This window comes from Balaenoptera musculus, chromosome 7 (assembly GCF_009873245.2).
Source record: "Balaenoptera musculus isolate JJ_BM4_2016_0621 chromosome 7, mBalMus1.pri.v3, whole genome shotgun sequence".
Taxonomy (NCBI): domain Eukaryota; kingdom Metazoa; phylum Chordata; class Mammalia; order Artiodactyla; family Balaenopteridae; genus Balaenoptera; species Balaenoptera musculus.
In genome coordinates this window covers 11,930,815-11,950,726 of record NC_045791.1, presented here as the reverse complement: position 1 = coordinate 11,950,726, position 19,912 = coordinate 11,930,815, and the positions used below count along the sequence as shown (strand labels likewise).

Here is a 19,912-nt window from a genome sequence, read left to right as displayed (position 1 = left end):
GGTAGAATTTCACATAAAAAAATGCATAGATCTTAAGAGGAGTTCAGCTCAATGAGTATGGACAACTGAATACCCTCACTGGCATTTTAAAGTCTTCTTCTTAAAGATCTTGTATATTTCTTACAAAGTTTATTCAAGAGTGTGACTTCTTCCTTTCATAAACTTTGAACAAGGATAGTTATCTGGTTTCCAAACTCACAAAATAAAAGATAGAAATTATGGTTTTTCTTTCAAATCTTTTTGATAGGAATTATGACTTTATAAGTAGCCTACTGATTATAATCAAAATACACACACAGACACACAAATGCATTTTCTTGATAAAAAATAAATCATATTATGGTAATTATTTGTAACTATTGATTCATTCAATAAACACTGAGCTCATCATCCAAACAGGAGGCTCTGGTGGGAAGGTATCCAGTCACCTTTTTATTGTGATGGCAAGAAATTTCTGTGTATACCTGGTAATTGTAATTAAGAAAGTCTTTGGACCTAGAAAATTCGGGAAATGGGGAAAATGCCTTTCGTGAACAAGTTCATTAAGATACAGGAGTTATTTGGAAGTCTCTCCCTTTGGCTAAGGAAGGAGATTAAAATTACAGATGGGTTGGAAAACTGACAGTCTGGGCCAGTGATGCTTATAGGCCCTGCAAATGAGGAGTAGAATGCACATGAAAAATGACAAAAATGTCTGGTAGTTGGAAAAGGCACAAATGAGGACATGTGGGTAAAATTTTTAAGTCTTAAAACCATATCTGTGAAAATATATTGGCTCCTTCCTTACAAAAGTTAAAGAGGAAATTTGAAGAACCATCTCTGGGGTATATAGGCTGTACTTAACTAGAATCATTATGGTTTAGATGAAAGTTTATAAAGCCAGATTCCTGAAACACTCTAAGTGACTTAATTTGTTCTGGGACTCTTTCTTTAAGTAAATACATTGTTCAACTAAAAAATAGGCCCTAATTTTTCAACTCTAACATGCCAAGATGGAACATATGTTTTAAATATAAGGAACAATTCTAAGATATTTCCAACTATAGAAGGAAAACTTCCTGATTTTTTAAAAATGTAATAATACTGATTATTTGAATATTATGAACTAGGTCTTCATTAAGGATAAGGGAATAATTTAGTTATTATCCCTTTTAGGAAACATGAGCTCAATGATGTAAAAATGCAACACTGAATGGAGAATGACAACCTTTTCAAAGAGCATACTGTTTCATTGTGACTTAATTTTATATATTCCCCTTCTACAATCAGACCAAGCTTCCTACTCTCCACGTTTTAGGGACAAGGTTGTAAAGGGTCCCGCCTTGGAGAAGAGAAAGTGGATGGAGAATGTGGACAGATACCATTCTAGCATCGATACAAAGTACAGATTCTACACCACAGTCCCAGACACACACAAGCACTAAATTTTAAAGTGTTTGACAAGGGATACTGTCAAATTTGTATATATAATCCTTGGTATAAAAAAATAAAGTTACTGGAAAGACCCAGCTTGATTTTACCCAGGGAAACTGATTTCAGATTTCTGACCTCCAGAACTATAAGAGAATAAATGTGTGTTGTTTTAAGCCATCAGAAAAAAAATGTTTTTGAGTTACTAATTCACAGTCAACCGGCATACCCTCAGGCCATCTTCTTTATGATCTTTTGTTATACGTTTATTTAAAAGCTGATTGAGTTTATGGAGGGCATCTATGACTAGAGAAGAGAATGAAATTAAATGAATTCATAAAATATTTCCTTCAAAAATTGTTATGGAAACACTCCTACGAATGAGGCATTGTGCTAGGTATTGGAGATATGAAGAATAAGATACAGTCCCTTGTCCTTGAGTAGTCTGTATAATAGAGAAGGTTACTTTAATGAGAAGTCTACACAAGGTCACTGAGATTCAAGAAAAAAGATCACTCTGGTCTATCTGTATGAGAAGCAAACATAAAAACATCGCTCTAAAAAAGTAAGAAAACAGAAATGGAAATATACTATAAACAAATAACTAATCAGTCCTCTTTGGGGAAGGCTATGTCCTCTGTGGAACTAATAGGTCTGTTCCCAAGAGCCACAGTCCAGAGCCTTCTCTTACACACCGAAACAGTCAAATCAGAAAAAAAACACAGTATTTTCATCTGCTTTTGGCTCTCTTCTTCTGGTACAGAATTAAGAAAATCAAAGAAATTGGACTGACAGATAATACTTGACTTCCTTTATATGTAACCTGAATTTATTTTACCAAGTTTTATGCTTATTTTATGTTACACATTTGCTTGATATATAACGTTGTTTTTTTTTAATTAACACCTTTTTTTTAAAGGATCTACTAACAGGAATATGACTTAGAGGTTTTTTTTTTTCCTTTAATGGAAAAGTAAGGCTATAGAAAGGGTAGCTACAAAATTAAAAATTCTATTATAATGGAAAATATCTGAGAAACACATGTGTTCATTCATTTATTCACTAAGTCAACAAAACTTGATTACTTGCTATGTGTGTGCCAGATACTGTACATATGAAACATACCTTTGATTTATGTGCTTGATGAACAATCTTTAGTTTATCTGAAAGAAAAAAAAAACAAGTTGTCTTTTTACTAAAACTATTCTAAAACTTCATTTCAAACTATTAAAGTGAGATGGGGAGAAGGTGGCAGCTATGAAACTGAGAAATCTGAGTCTTTGCCTTATGATCAGGTTCACTTAAACCTCTAGTACATAGTAAAATAAAAATTACATTTGCATATCATTAAAATTAAAGCTCACTGTATAAAGATATTTAAAGCCCTGGCCTTTGACACACACAACTGTGTTTGTACAATACCCTGAAGTCAACTCAGCACAGTTTCCCTTAGAAGACAGGTGAATGACATTATTCTACCGTTTGTTAGAGTCATTAAATGCTAAGATTAACAAATAAGGTTTAAAAAAAACAGTCTGTCTTAAATTAAGACAGACTTTGTTAATGTCTACTACTACTACTATTACTAATCTATTAATCTCTCAGAATAGATTCAGTGACAGGAGGTCAAATCATACCAACAAGTTGTTACCACTCTCAGAATTCAAACACCATCAAGGATCACTGGTAATCTGACCAAGGCTGCTAATACCCAAAGACTACTACTGTCTTCTGGTTTTGAAGTAATACACAGGCTCACACCATCTAATCTGCTTTACTCAATTCAGAGAGTTTCCAATTCTTCACTCATTTTTATCTAACCATTTAATTAATGTATTATGATTACATGTGTTATTATGTCTGAATAAATTCTTAACCTTAAACTAAAATTCATTTCTATCAATCATGCTGTTTGATTCAACAAGGAATTCCAGTGAAATGAAATGAAACAAGATAAAAAAGGAACAAGATAAAACCCCAGAAAAACAACTAAATGGAGATAGGCAACCTTCCAGAAAAAGAATTCAGAATAATGATAGTGAAGATGATCCAGGACCTCAGAAAAAGAATGAAGGCAAAGATCGAGAAGATGCAAGATATGTTTAACAAAGACCTAGAAGAATTAAAGAACAAACAAACAGAGATGAACGATACAATAACTGAAATGAAAACTACACTAGAAGGAATCAATAGAATAACTGAGGCAGAAGAACGGATAAGTGACCTGGAAGACAGAATGGTGGAATTCACTGCTGCGGAACAGACTAAAGAAAAAAGAATGAAAAGAAATGAAGACAGCCTAAGAGACCTCTGGGACAACATTAAACACAACAACATTCGCATTATAGGGGTCCCAGAAGGAGAAGAGAGAGAGAAAGGACCAGAGAAAATATTTCAAGAGATGATAGTCGAAAACTTCCCTAACATGGGGAAGGAAATAGCCACCCAAGTCCAGGAAGCGCAGAGAGTCCCATACAGGATAAACCCAAGGAGAAACACGCCGAGACACATAGTAATCAAATTGGCAAAAATTAGGGCTTCCCTGGTGGCGCAGTGGTTGAGAATCCGCCTGCCAATGCAGGGGACACGGGTTCGAGCCCTGGTCTGGGAAGATCCCACATGCCGCGGAGCAACTGGGCCCGTGAGCCACAACTACTGAGCCTGCGCGTCTGGAGCCTGTGCTCTGCAACAAGAGAGGCCGTGACAGTGAGAGGCCCGCGCACCGTGATGAAGGGTGCCCCCCGCTCTCTGCAACTAGAGAAAGCCCTCGCACAGAAACGAAGACCCAACACAGCCAAAAATAAATAATAAATAAAAATTAAAAAAAAAAAAAAAAAAAAATTGGCAAAAATTAAAGACAAAGAAAATTTATTGAAAGCAGCAAGGGAAAAACAACAAATAACATACAAGGGAACTCCCATAAGGTTAACAGCTGATTTCTCAGCAGAAACTCTACAAGCCAGAAGGGAGTGGCATGATATACTTAAAGTGATGAAGGGGAAGAACCTACAACCAAGATTACTCTACCCGGCAAGGATCTCATTCAGATTCCATGGAGAAATCAAAAGCTTTAAACACAAGCAAAAGCTAAGAGAAATCAGCACCACCAAACCAGCTCTACAACAAATGCTAAAGGAACTTCTCTAAGTGGGAAACACAAGAGAAGAAAAGAACCTACAAAAACAAACCCAAAACAATTAAGAAAATGGTCATAGGAACATACATATCGATAATTACCTTAAACGTGAATGGATTAAATGCTCCAACCAAAAGACACAGGCTTACTGAATGGATACAAAAACAAGACCCATATATATGCTGTCTAAAAGAGACCCAGTTCAGACCTAGGGACACATACAGACTGAAAGTGAGGGGATGGAAAAAGATATTCCATGCAAATGGAAATCAAAAGAAAGCTGGAGTAGCAATACTCAAATCAGATAAAATAGACTTTAAAATAAAGAATGTTACAAGAGACAAGGAAGGACAGTACATAATGATCAAGGAATCAATCCAAGAAGAAGACATAACAATTATAAATATATATGCACCCAGCATAGGAGCACCTCAATACATAAGGCAACTGCTAACAGTTATAAAAGAGGAAATCGACAGTAACACAATAATAGTGGGGGACTTTAACGCCTCACTTACACCAATGGACAGATCATCCAAAATGAAAATAAATAAGGTAACAGAAGCTTTAAATGACACAATAGACCAGATAGATTTAATTGATATTTATAGGACATTCCATCCAAAAACAGCAGGTTACACTTTCTTCTCAAGTGCGCATGGGACATTCTCCAGGATAGATCACATCTTGGGTCACAAATCAAGCCTCAGTAAATTGAAGAAAACTGAAATCATATCAAGCATCTTTTCTGACCACAACGCTATGAGATTAGACATCAATTACAGGGAAAAAAAGGTAAAAAACACAAACACATGGAGGCTAAATGATACGTTACTAAATAACCAAGAGATCACTGAAGAAATCAAAGAGGAAATCAAAAAATACCTAGAGACAAATGACAATGAAAACACGACAATCCAAAACCTATGCGATGCAGCAAAAGCAGTTCTAAGAGGGAAGTTTTTAGCTATACAAGCCTACCTCAAGAAACAAGAAAAATCTCAAGTAAACAATCTAACCTTACACCTAAAGGAACTAGAGAAAGAAGAACAAACAAAACCCAAAGTTAGCAGAAGGAAAGAAATTATAAAGATCAGAGCAGAAATAAATGAAATAGAAACAAAGAAAATAGCAAAGATCAATAAAACTAAAAGCTGGTTGTTTGAGAAGATAAACAAAATTGATAAACCATTAGCCAGACTCATCAAGAAACAGAGGGATAGGACTCAAATCAATAAAATTACAAATGAAAAAGGAGAAGTTACAACAGACACCGCAGAAATACAAAGCACCCTAAGAGACTACTACAAGCAACTCTATGCCAATAAAATGGACAACCTGGAAGAAATGTACAAATTCTTAGAAAGGTATAACCTTCCAAGACTGAACCAGGAAGAAACAGAAAATATAAACAGACCAATCACAAGTAATGAAATTGAAACTGTGATTAAAAATCTTCCAACAAACAAAAGTCCAGGACCAGATGGCTTCACAGGTGAATTCTATCAGACATTTAGAGAAGAGCTAACACCCACCTTTCTCAAACTCTTCCAAAAACTTGTGGAGGAAGGAACACTCCCAAACTCATTCTCTGAGGCCACCATCACCCTGATACCAAAACCAGACAAAGATACTACAAAAAAAGAAAATCACAGACCAATATCACTGATGAATACAGATGCAAAAATCCTCAACAAAATACTAGCAAACAGAACCCAACAACACATTAAAAGGATCATACACCATGATCAAGTGGGATTAATCCCAGGGATGTAAGGATTCTTCAATATATGCAAATCAATCAATGTGATACACCATATTAACAAATTGAAGAATAAAAACCATATGATCATCTCAATAGATGCAGAAAAAGCTTTTGACAAAATTCAACACCCATTTATGATAAAAACTCCCCAGAAAGTGGGCATAGAGGGAACCTACCTCAACATAATAAAGGCCATATATGACAAACCCACAGCAAACATCATTCTCAATGGTGAAAAATTGAAACCACTTCCTCTAAGATCAGGAACAAGACAAGGATGTCCACCCTCACCACTATTATTCAACATAGTTTTGGAAGTCCTAGCTATGGCAGTCGGAGAAGAAAAAGAAATAAAAGAAATACAAATTGGAAAAGAAGTAAAACTGTCACTGTTTGCAGATGACATGATACTATACACAGAGAATCGTAAAGATGCCACCAGAAAACTACTAGAGCTAATCAATGAATTTGGTAAAGTTGCAGGATACAAAATGAATGCACAGAAATCTCTTGCATTCCTATACACTAATGATGAAAAATATGAAAGAGAAATTAAGGAAACACTCCCATTTACCATTGCAACAAGAAGAATAAAATACCTAGGAATAAACCTACCTAGGGAGACAAAAGACCTGTATGCAGAAAACTATAAGACACTGATGAAAGAAATTAAAGATGATACCAACAAATGGAGAGATATACCATGTTCTTGGATTGGAAGAATCAATATTGTGAAAATGACTATACTACCCAAAGCAATCTACAGATTCAATGCAATCCCTATCAAACGATCACTGGCATTTTTCACAGAACTAGAACAAAAACTCTTAAAATTTATATGGACACACAAAAGACCCTGAATAGCCAAAGCAGTCTTGAGGGAAAAAAATGGAGCGGGAGGAATCAGACCCCCTGACTTCAGACTATACTACAAAGCTACAGTAATCAAGAAAATATGGTACTGGCACAAAAACAGAAACATAGATCAATGGAACAAGATAGAAAGCCCAGAGATAAACCCACACACCTATGGTCAACTAATCTATGACAAAGGAGGCAAGGATATACAATGGAGAAAAGACAGTCTCTTCAAAAAGTGGTGCTGTGAAAACTGGACAGCTACATGTAAAAGAATGAAATTAGAACACTCCCTAACACCATACACAAAAATAAACTCAAAATGGATTCGAGACCTAAATGTAAGACCAGACTCTATAAAACTCTTAGAGGAAAACATAGGAAGAACACTCTTGACATAAATCACAGCAAGATCTTTTTTGATCCACCTCCTAGAGTAATGGAAATAAAAACAAAAATAAACAAATGGGACCTAATGAAACTTCAAAGCTTTTGCACAGCAAGGAAACCATAAACAAGATGAAAAGACAACCCTCAGAATGGGAGAAAATATTTGCAAACGAATCAACAGACAAAGGATTAATCTCCAAAATATATAAACAGCTCATGCAGCTCAATATTAAAAAAACAAACAACCCAATCCAAAAATGGGCAGAAGACCTAAATAGACATTTCTCCAAAGAAGACATACAGATGGCAAAGAGGTACATGAAAAGCTGCTCAACATCACTAATTATTAGAGAAATGCAAATTGAAACTACAATGAGGTATCACCTCACACCATTAGAATGGGCATCATCAGAAAATCTACAAACAACAAATGCTGGAGAGGATGTGGAGAAAAGGGAACCCTCTTGCACTGTTGGTGGGAATGTAAATTGATACAGCCACTATGGAGAACAGTATGGAGGTTCCTTAAAAAACTAAAAACAGAATTACCATATGATCCAGCAATCCCACTACTGGGCATATACCCAGAGAAAACCATAATTCAAAAAGACACATGCACCCCAATGTTCACTGCAGCACTATTTACAATAGCCAGGTCATGGAAGCAACCTAAATGCCCGTCGACAGACGAATGGATAAAGAAGATGTGGTACATATATACAATGGAATATTACTCAGCCATAAAAAGGAATGAAATTGGGTCCTTTGTTGAGACGTGGATGGACCTAGAGACTGTCATACAGAGTGAAGTAAGTCAGAAAGAGAAAAACAAATATCGTATATTAACGCATGTATGTGGAACCTAGAAAAATGGTACAGATGAACCAGTTTGCAGGGCAGAAGTTGAGACACAGATGTAGAGAAGAAATGTATGGACACCAAGGGGGGAAAGCCGCGGTGGGGTGGGGATGGTGGTGTGATGAATTGGGAGATTGGGATTGACATGTATACACTGATGTGTATAAAATGGATGACTAATAAGAACCTGCTGTATAAAAAAATAAATAAAATTAAATTAAAAAATTAAAAAACAAAAAAACAACTAATACTAAACTTTCTTTGGGTTATTTGTTTGGAAATATGTTTATATACATGTTTCAGACATTACATGAAATTCCTAAAAATCTTATATGTTCTGGTATAATGTTATAAGTCATAATTCTAGTTATTATTTTAAAATGTGCATCTCAGAAATAACTAAATTTCCTTGTCAATTGCATTATTATGAACTTTCATCAAGTCTTTAACTGTGGTCATTTTTAAGTTTTTTGTCATTTACAGACAGTTTTCGGTGTACTCTGATGCTTTTGCAAAAATGTTCCTATAAAAGGGTTTCATCTTCAAGGAATTCATGGAAAAAGACTCTGACAAGCACAGGTTTCTGGTAACTGACTTACTGCTGAACTGAATGAATAAGCATTTTCAGAACTCTAATGGAAAACTGATGAATCATAAAGTGCTAACAAAGATCAACATGAAAAAAAAAATTAATTACATGGGACTGAGTGAACTGATGAGGATGAGTATATTTTTGTGACTTTCTGTTTGAATTGAAAAAAAAAAAATCCCACAAGGACTCAGAGGCAAAGAATATACAAATCAATTTTCACTGCAAAGTAAAGGAGCTGTTACAGTGGAGGATTACTGGACTGAATGTCAATATTATGACATAGTATGAGTGTGTTTCGTGTTTGGTAATTGCAATCATTGTTGCTTTTGTTGTGGTCATCCATGTACAATGCTTGGTGTCAGTCTATTTATCTCTTGTAAAAATAAAATACAGTGTGTGTGCGTGAAAAAAAAGAAGATCTTTAACTGTGGTCATTTTTAAGTTTTTTGTCATTTACAGACAGTTTTCGGTGTACTCTGATGCTTTTGCAAAAATGTTCCTATAAAAGGGTTTCATCTTCAAGGAATTCATGAAAAAGACTCTGACAAGCACAGGTTTCTGGTAACTGACTATACTGCTGAACTGAATGAATAAGCATTTTCAGAACTCTAATGGAAAACTGATGAATTCATAAATGTGCTAACAAAAGATCAACATGAAAAAAAAATTAATTACATGGGACTGAGTGAACTGATGAGGATGATTATAATTTGTGTGACTTTCTGATGAATAAAAAAAAAAAGGATCTGTTTAAAAAAAACAAACCTTGATTTAAGTATGTTCTAATAATACAGAAGAATAGGGTACCTATTCAGTTAAGAACCAGCACCCTGAATTACCCATTATTTTAATTAGTCAACTTTCAAATACCTATTACAATTTTTAATATAAGGTCAGCCTAATCCCTGGACTATATGTATTGTTAAGAAATAAAAATAAATCTAACCTAAGTGAAATACACATACTTCGGATGTAAATATGCCACAACTGCTAAAAATAAGCTTACAATGTACACAAGAAAATAAACAAATGTGACTTGTGAATTATCTATTATACTGAGTTACCTATTACACTCTTTTCTCACTGCAGATATATATCAGTTTGTTACTGGAGACTAAAGAAGCCAAGAGTAGTTTTTTTTAAAACCAAAGGACCTTGCAATCAACTTGAAAACTGTAGTTTGACCTTGCCAAATGTTAATCATGTTCTGTATATTTTGCTAACAAGTCTTTAAATTAGACATATCTTTGTTCTGATAGGTTTCTAGAACCCCACAAGAAGGAGGCCACATTTTTTAGCAGAAAAAGAAATGCTTTGAACAAAATTTTCCACCAGATTTTTCTCTCCACAGAAATTGGTAAGACTTGGGAAGAAGGTAAGAAAGGAGAAATGACAAGCTAGCAAAAGATGTTTATTAATGTCCCTTTCTTTGTTAAATCATCTCTTTCACTTGTTTTTCCTTCTTAAAAAAATAATCTTCATTATTAACAGAAACAACTTCTGTGGATATTGTTTCCTTAATGCAAATTCCTTGAGGAAAGCAACCTCATAAAAATAAAAAGAAGATCTTATGTTTGCGGAGTATTTAATGTGTTCACACGTGCATGTTTAATCTACTCTCTACACAGCCTTAGAAACAAACAGGATTAGCAGCCCCACACTGCACAACAACCAACATTTACTGGCACACATGCACCATGCCTAAACGATAGGATTAAAATAAACAACATCTCCCGTGCTTTATGAAAACACTGTCTGGCCAGGGTAAATCAGTAATAGATGTAGATGCCAATTAAAATGGGAGGAAGGGCTCTGAGAAATCTCAGACTCTTGGTGGCCTGGCAGAGAGAACTGGACCTTTGTCCAAGGGCACAGAAATGGCAACTAACAAAAATGAAATTTGAGCCTGTGCCCTTTCACTCCCAACACCCAGTGTGTTCAACCCCATAGAGAGTGTAAGCAATACTGCAGGACAAGGACAGGTGAGAAAGTAACACTTCAGCCTTTCTTGTCAAACACAAAGTGGCAGACTGTTAAAGAGCCAAATGCAGACAGTCACTTGAAATCTATCAAAGCCATGGTGTTCTCTAATTTCTTCACAGATAAATGTTATTCATTTTCCTGTCAATTCATCTGAGTAGTATAGAAATAATAGGACAAGAGAATGTTAATAAGGTAGAATAATATGAGAGGTACATTATCCACTACCATGGAAAAACAAAAAGAACAAGGAAGAAATACAAAATCAACTGGAAAGCAACGTTTAAAATGGCAATAAATACCTATCTATCAATAATTACCTTAAATGTCAATGGACTAAATGCTCCAATCAAATGACACAGAGTGAAAGATTGGATAATAAAACGAGAGCCTACAATATGCTGCCTACAAGAGACCCACTTTAGGGTGAAGGACACACATAGATTGAAAGTGAGGCGATGGAAAAAGATATTTCATGCATGGAACCATAAAAGACCCAGAATTGCCAAAGCAATCCTGAGGAAAAGGAACAAAGCAGGAGGCATAACCCTTCTAGACTTCAGACAATACTACAAAGCTACAGTAATCAAAACAGTGTGATACTGGTACAAAAACAGACATATGTTTCAATGGAACAGAATAGAGAGCCAAGAAATAAACCCACACACCTACAGTCAATTAATCATTGACAAAGTAGGCAAGAATACAAAATGGGAAAAAGTCTCTTCAGCAAGTGGCACTGGGAAAGTTGGATAGCTGCATGTAAATCAATGAAGTTAGAACACACCCTCAAGAAGTTAGAACACACCCTCACACCATGTACAAAAATAACTCAAAATGGCTTAAAGAGTTAAACATAAGACAATACACCATAAAACTCTAGAAGAAAACATTCTCTGACATAAATCATACCAATGTTTTCTTAGGTCAGTCTCCCAAGGCAATAGGCAATATAAATAAATAAACAAATGGGACCTAATTCAACTTACAAGCTTTTGCACAACAAAGGAAACCTTCAACAAAATGAAAAGACAACCTACGGAAATGCAGAACATATTTGCAAATGATGTGACCAACAAGGGGTTAATATCTGAACTATATAAACAGCTCATACAACTCAATATCAAAGAAACAACCAACCTAATCAAAAAATGGGCAGAATGCGCCTAAGATAGACGTTTCTTTCCCAAGAAGACTACAGATGGCCAATAGGCACATGAAAAGAGGGCTCAACATCACTAATTATTAGAGAAATGTAAATCAAAACTACAACTAGTACCAACCTCACAGTGGTTTTTAATGGAGTGTTTGTATTAATGTCCCTTTCTTGTGAAATCATCTAAGCTAGCAAGGACTATGTTTGTAATGTAGCTTGTATGTAGCTACCAGACCTCACACTGGTCAGAATGGTGTCATCATTAAAAAGTCTATAAATAAAAATGCTGGAGAGGGTGTGGAGAAAGGGGAACCCTCCTACACTGTTGGTGGGAATGTAAGTTGGTGCAGCCACTATGGAAAACAGTATGGAGGTTCCTCAAAAAACGAAAAATAGAACTACCATATGATCCAACAATCCCACTCCTGGGCATATATCCGGACAAAACTATAATTCAAAAAGATACATGTACCCCTATGTTCATAGCAGCACTATTCACAATAGCCAAGACATGGAAACAACCTAAATGTCTACTGACAGAGGAATGGATAAAGAAGACGTGGTACATGTATACAATGGGATACTACTCAGCCATAAAAAAGAACGAAACAATGCCATTTGCAGCAACATGGATGCAACTAGAGAGTATCACACTAAGTAAGTCAGAAAGAGAAAGACAAATACCATATGATATCACTTATATGTTGAATCTAAAATTTGACACAAACGAACCCTATCTACAAAGCAGAAACAGACTCACAGACATAGAGAACAGACTTGTGGTTGCCAAGGGGGAGGAGTGTGGGGGAGGGATGGACTGGGAGTTTTGGGATTAGCAGATGCAAACTATTATGTACAGAATGGATGGGCAACAAGGTCCTACTATACAGCACAACGTACTGGGATAAACCATAATGGAAAAGAATATAAAAAAGAATGTATATATATGTATAACTGAATCACTTTGCTGCACAGCAGAAATTAACATAACCTTGTAAATCAACTATACTTCAATTAAAAAATAAACAAAACAAAAACAAAAAAAATTTTTTAAAGCTATTTCAGGCAAATGAAAAGGACAAGAAAGCAGGGGTGGAAATACTTATATCAGACAAAATAGACTTTATGACAAAGGCCATAAAGAAAGAAAGGACACTATATAATGATAAAAGGCTCAATACAAGAGGAGGATTACACTCATTAACATATATGCACCCGGGACTTCCCTGGTGGTCCAGTGGTTAAGAATCTGCCTTCCAATGCAAGGGACGCGGGTTCGATCCCTGGTCGGGGAACTAAGATCCCACATGCTGCAGGTCAACTAAGCCCGTGTGCTCCACAGCCTGCACCCCAACTACTGAGCCCATGCGCCACAACGAGAGAGAAGCCGGCGCACCACAACAAAGAGCCAATGCAGCCAAATTAATTAATTAATTAATTAATTTTAAAAAAACATATAGCACCCAATATAGGAGCACGTAAAAACAACACAAAAACAAATACTACATACATAAAGGGAGAATTGACAGGAATATATTATTTACCACCGTGAATGATTAACAGTCAGATATTTTGATGATTTCATGATCCTAACACTGGTCTTTTAAAATACTTACATGGAACACCAAGTTTGAATACACCCACACCAGGCAAAAGGGAAACTATATGTAGCTATGCGAACTTTAAGTGGCATCTGCAGGCTGATTCAAGTTTAAGGTTATAATTCAAGGCATGATACTTTGAAAGCCATGAAAGACGAAACTGGAGAAGTTTCATATTTAGTTAATCAAGCTTTTTATTCCTTTCTCTTATTCAATATTTAGTACGTAAATTCTTTAGTCCAAGTAAATCAAAGTACTTTCCACTCAGTGCCTTAACTTCTGCTTGACTACCCCTTGTGACCTCACAATTAGTCTCTGGATATTAAAATGCATACACACGGTGAAGATTGTGATTTCAAAGTATTTTAGGTCACAAGTTGCTCTACCAAATGGCAGCGAATTAAAAACCATCCAAAATGATCTAGGGTAATAAAAAATTTATGCTTTAAAAATGTCTGCACCAATTAAACAGAAATATTATTAGGTGGCATTGTAATTCTCAATTGAAGTCTCAAATTCAAAGTTTGGTGAGTGTCACTACGCTGAAGGTTAATAACTGTACGCATCTTATAATGAATAATGAAACCCAGCTTCTTGCCTTATTACTACATTTTAAAATCAATAATTGCAACATATAAAATTACTATGTAACATGCTCAAGTTACTGGCCTCTAAAATGTTAAATCTCTTCTTATAATTCCTAGTCTTTAATCATTTCTTCTTTTCTGATTACCTGACAAAGAAATTCATTTTAAACAGTTTGCCAAACATGCTATTCCTCACAAATAGGAGGAATATACAATTCATACACTTCCCTACACAATTACAATTTAATGATATACTAGAATTCCTATATTTCTAAATAACTTCCATAGTGGTTTTTATATACAGACAGTAAATTCATTTTTGAAAACCAAATTTAAATTCACATCAATATAAAACTAATGTGAAATTATATTAATATATATCTTAAAAGAATAAGAAAAATTGGTTACCATATTTATAATTTCTGAATGGTGGTGGCAGGCTGGTCCTCAAAGGGATATCTGTAAAAGAAAGATTATTTTTATTATAAAATATTCAAATAGACATAGTATTAAGTGAATTAGCATTTTATTATACAATAGCATCTTATACATTTGAAATATACAGTATGTATGTGGGAGACATTATTATATAGTTGATGTTCATTTAGCACATGAATCTGAGAAACCCCTTGGGGGGGTTAAGTTAGTAGTGGAAACCAATGATCTAGAACGATCTTAATACTCTTACCAAATTTCAGATAACCTACCATGTAACAACTCTAACTCAGCAAAGAAAACAGAAAAACAGAGTAAACAAAATTTTTAAACAGTGTCCCAAATACTAGAATTAGTTTTAAATAATAATTAAACTACAACCCCTACAGAGGGCAATTAAGTAACATATATCAAAATTACATATGCATATACCTTTTGACCTAGCAATTCCACTTGGAGAATTTACCATAGAGATATACTTTGCACACTCTTGTGCGTGTGTGTATGAAACGACATACATACAAAGGTACTAACTGTAGCACTGTTTGCAATAGTAAATGCCTGGAAAAATCCAAATATCTTTCAGTGGGGGTACTTGCTAAATAAACTATAATATGCCCAAACCATTAAACATATTTTTCAACTGTAAAAAAAAAAAAAGGATGAGGAAGAAGCTCTCTGCTAATATGTTAAGATCTTCAAGATATGTCAAGAGTAAAGGAGGCATAAGGCAGAGCCTTATTTTTAGTAAGCCACCTTTGAAGTAAAAGGGGGGGAAAATACGAATATACGTTTGCACACGCTTATATTTTCATGGGAGGGAGCGTGATGCACTGGTCAGATAGAGAACAGAAGTGGCAAGGAGGCTTCTCACTGGATTCCTTTTTACATTTTGATCTTAAAACTACAGGAATGTGTTATCAAAGAAAACTCTAAAAACTCCCACACATCTGAATTAGGAAAACTGTTTAAGTACAGTTACCTTTTAAAGGTCAAATACATACCAAAATTAAAATATAATTTATTCATTTATGTTATATGCATTTAAACTACCTACTACCAAGTATTCCAGATACAGGGTAAATAAGAAGTTACCAAGACAAGCCCCCACTCTTGAGAGCACATGCTCCCTGTGAATCCTGTAAAAAGGTACTGAGTTGGCCAAAAGGTAAGATGGCTCTAGTAGCACTTAGTTGCCTTTAACTTCATTCAAAACAATTATGTTAGATTGTATTGTGACAGCTGTCATATCAGAGTGCATTTTTTTAAAAACTTATCAAAATTGGTGAATTTTTGTGTAACCATTTTAATATTGAAGATGGAAGAAAAAAAGCAACATTTTCAGCATATTATGCTTTACTATTTCAAGAAAGGTAAAAATGCAACTGAAAAGCAAAAAAAAGATTTGTGCAGTGTCCGGAGAAGCTGCTGTGACTGATCGAACGTGTCAAAAGTGGTTTGCGGAGTTTCGTGCTGGAGATTTCTCGCTGGACGATGCTCCACGGTCGGGTAGACCAGCTGAGGTTGATAGCGATCAAATAGAGACATTAACTGAGAACAGTCAACGTCATACCACACAGGAGAGAGGCGACATACTCAAAATATCCAAATCAAGCGCTGAAAATCATTTGCACCAGCTTGGTTTTGTTCATTGCTTTGATGTTTGGGTTCCACATAAGTTAAGTGAAAAAAACCTTCCTGACCGTATTTCCACATGCGATTCTCTACTTAAACGTAATGAAAATGTTCTGTTTTTAAAACAAATTGTGACGGGCGATGAAAAGTGGATACTGTACAATAACGTGGAACGGAAGAGATCGTGGGGCAAGTGAAATGAACCACCACCAACCACACCAAAGGCCGGTCTTCATCCACAGAAGGTGATGTTGCATATATGGTGGGATTAGAAGGGAGTCCTCTATTAAGAACTCCTTCCAGAAAACCAAACGATTAATTCCAACAAGTACTGCTCCCAACTAGACCAACTGAAAGCAGCACTCGATGAAAAGCATCCAGAATTAGTCAACAGAAAATGCATAATCTTCCGTCAGGATAACGCAAGACTGCATATTTTTTCTTTGATGACCAGGCAAAAACTGTTACAGCTCGGCTGGGAAGTTCTGATTCATCCGCCGTATTCACCCAGACATTGCACCTTCGGATTTCCGTATATTTCGGTCTTTACAAAATTCACTTAATGGAAAAAATGTCAATTCCCTGGAAGACTGTAAAAGGCACCAGGAACAGTTCTTTGCTCAAAAAGGTAAAAAGTTTTGGGAAGATGGAATCATGAAGTTGCCTGAAAAATGGAAGAAGGTAGTGGAACAAAATGGTGAATACGTTGTTCAATAAAGTTCTCGGTGTTACTGAAAAATGTGTCTTTTATTTTTAACTTAAAAACCGAAGGCACTTTTTGGCCAACCCAGTACGTTCACAGCCAGGGCTATGGTCTCACCAGCCAACGTTAGAATCACCCAGCCCCCTGCACCAGTAGATCAGACTCACAGCAGGCCAGTCCCAGGCATGTTTAAACACAAAACAAAAACCTGTTGAGATGATTCTTTGACAAACAAAATCACAGGAGGCCAACCAGATGACAGGAGTAAATGAGGCCCGGCAAACAGGAGGGGGCTGTGAGGTATGAGCAAGCATCCCATTAAAGGGGGCTGCAGCCCATACATTCTAATCTGTTGCCTAAAGTTTTAAATGGAAACGCTAAAGTCTGGGGGGTCAGGTGAATTTTTCTGACTTTGAAAATACTGTAGGCCAAAGGAAACCTGTCTGAAGTCCAAATTTGCCTGCCTGACCCCCATCTGAAACGTCTGTCTTAGGCTTAGCAGAGCACAGACCTTCATTTTATCTTTTGTTTCTCACTTACTTATGAATTCTGGGCCAAAGAAGTATTGACTAAACATCGGAAAGGAGAATTAAATGTTTAACTTATTGCCATTTATATTCCCTGAACTAGACAGTGAAAACCCCTGAAGAAAGGGTTGAGGTGCAGAACAGAGAGCTCAACGAAACTATTTTCATTCAGAGATGTCGACAGTCAAAACACCAAGTCACTGCCTTACGCTCGGTCTAGACTTCTGAGAGGAGAGACGATGACAGAGGCGAACGGGAGCCCCTTTTCTCTTTCTCTCTTTAGATCTCAGCTCAACTGTCACCTCCACCAAGAGGCCTCCCCTGACAGCCCTACTAACACAGGGGTCTCCTCTCATATTCCTCCCTTCACAACATTTTTTACGATTATACTTTTGTCTGTTTACTTAGTTTGGTCTCTCTTTCCTACTAATTCATAAATTCCTGGAGATTACAACACAGTGGCCTGTCTTCCCAAAACCTACGACAGTGCCTGGCACATTATAGGTTAATGAATACTGGTTCCAGTGAGGGCAGGTACTACAGCCTATTTTCTTCATCATGTTGCCAGTACCTAAAAGAGTGCCTGGCACATGGCAGGTGCTCAAAAATATACATGAGTGAATATGTATCGTTTAATCCCTTTAATCAGCAGGTAAGAACCCTGAGGTCTCAAGAAGGCAGGTGGTCAGCACAAAGCATTAAGAACCAGGACTAGAATCCAGCCCTCCCAACTCCCATCTGCTGCACTAAGAAGGGTAGGATAAAGCTGGTATCTTCCGCGGTGGCAAAAGAAAAGATTAGACGTTAAACACATTATGGTGAGAAAAATGCTTTACATATAAAAATGCTTTAAGAGGAGGAGAAAAAGAACAAACGCTTCCTTATGAAAAAGGGTGTTTCCCATTTTGCACCACTACGAATAAGGCTATGAGTATTCATACGTGCACAGACATTTTCATTTCACCTACAAGTGGAATTGGCTGGATTGTATGGTAGGTGTATGTTTAACTTGTTAAGACTTTGCCAAATCATCTTCCAAAGTGGTATCTTTTTAACATTCCCGCTAGCAACATATAAGGAGCTCCAGTTCTTCCACATCCTAGCTGAAAACTAGCTTTTAATTTCTACAATTTTTTGATTTTAGTCATGTTAGTGGGTGTGTTATGCTCTCACTATGGTTTTAATTTGCATTTCACTAAAGGCCAGTGATGATGAGTATCACTGAATGTGTTTATTTGTCATCCATACATTTTCTTTGATGAAGTGCGTGTTCAAATATTTTGCCCATTTTTTTTTAAAGGAATTCCTTTATTTTTATTTATTTATTTATTTTTGGCTGTGTTGGGTCTTCGTTTCTGTGCAAGGGGTTTCTCCAGTTGCGGCAAGCGGGGGCCACTCTTCATCGCGGTGCGCGGGCCTCTCACTGTCACGGCCTCTCTTGTTGCGGAGCACAGGCTCCAGACGCGCAGGCTCAGCAGTTGTGGCTCACGGGCCCTGTTGCTCCGCGGCATGTGGGATCTTCCCAGACCAGGGCTCCAACCCGTGTCCCCTGCATTGGCAGGCAGATTCTGAACCACTGCGCCACCAGGGAAGCCCTATTTTGCCCATTTTTAATTGGGTTGTATGTCTTATTACTGAGTGGTAACAGCTTGGTTTCTTTTCTAGTTATTATTATTCTAGATACAAATCCCTTGTTTATATGTTTTACAAAGTCCTTCCAAGTCTGTGGTTTGCCTCTTCATTTTCTTAAGTGTATTTTAAAAAGCAAAACTTTTTAATTTTGATGAAGCCTAAGTTTTTTTATTTTTTGCTTATTGTGCTGTATTAAGAAATTTTACCAAAATCAGCCCCTAAGATCTTCTCTTATGTTTTCTTTCAGAAGTTTTATGGTTTCAGCTTTCAAATTCAGGTCTTGAACAAAAATTGTTTTTGTGTATGGTAGGAGGTAAGAGTTGAGTTCATTTATTTGCATATGGATATCCAAATGTTCCAAAACCTTTTTAGAAAGATGACCTCTTCCCCCCAAAATGCCTTGGTCAAAAACCAATTAAACATATATGTGTAGGACTATTTCTGGACTATTTTTCATTGATATATATGTCATCTATATATCAATACCACACGCACTATCCTGCCTTATATAGCATTACAGTAATAAGTCATGAAACCAGATAGTGTTAAGTCTTCCAACTTTTTGTGACTTATTTATATATTTATTTATTTATATATTATGGGTCTTTTTTACTTTCCTTATAATTTCTGAACAAGTTAGAATAACT

At 36.1% G+C, this 19,912-nt stretch overlaps 1 protein-coding gene across 6 annotated transcripts in view; it reads right to left on the bottom strand.

Annotated features, from left to right (window-relative positions):
* Window positions 1–19,912, bottom strand: part of C7H2orf76 (chromosome 7 C2orf76 homolog) — a 77,892-nt gene that overhangs the window by 12,148 nt on the left and 45,832 nt on the right. For all 6 annotated transcript variants that reach the window (XM_036858425.1, XM_036858428.1, XM_036858429.1 and 3 more), the window contains 2 exons: window positions 14,742–14,792; window positions 2,536–2,573 (listed from right to left, as the gene is read on the bottom strand). In XM_036858425.1, coding sequence (XP_036714320.1) covers window positions 2,536–2,573; window positions 14,742–14,792 — 89 coding nt within the window. The remainder of the gene's footprint in view (window positions 1–2,535; window positions 2,574–14,741; window positions 14,793–19,912) is intronic.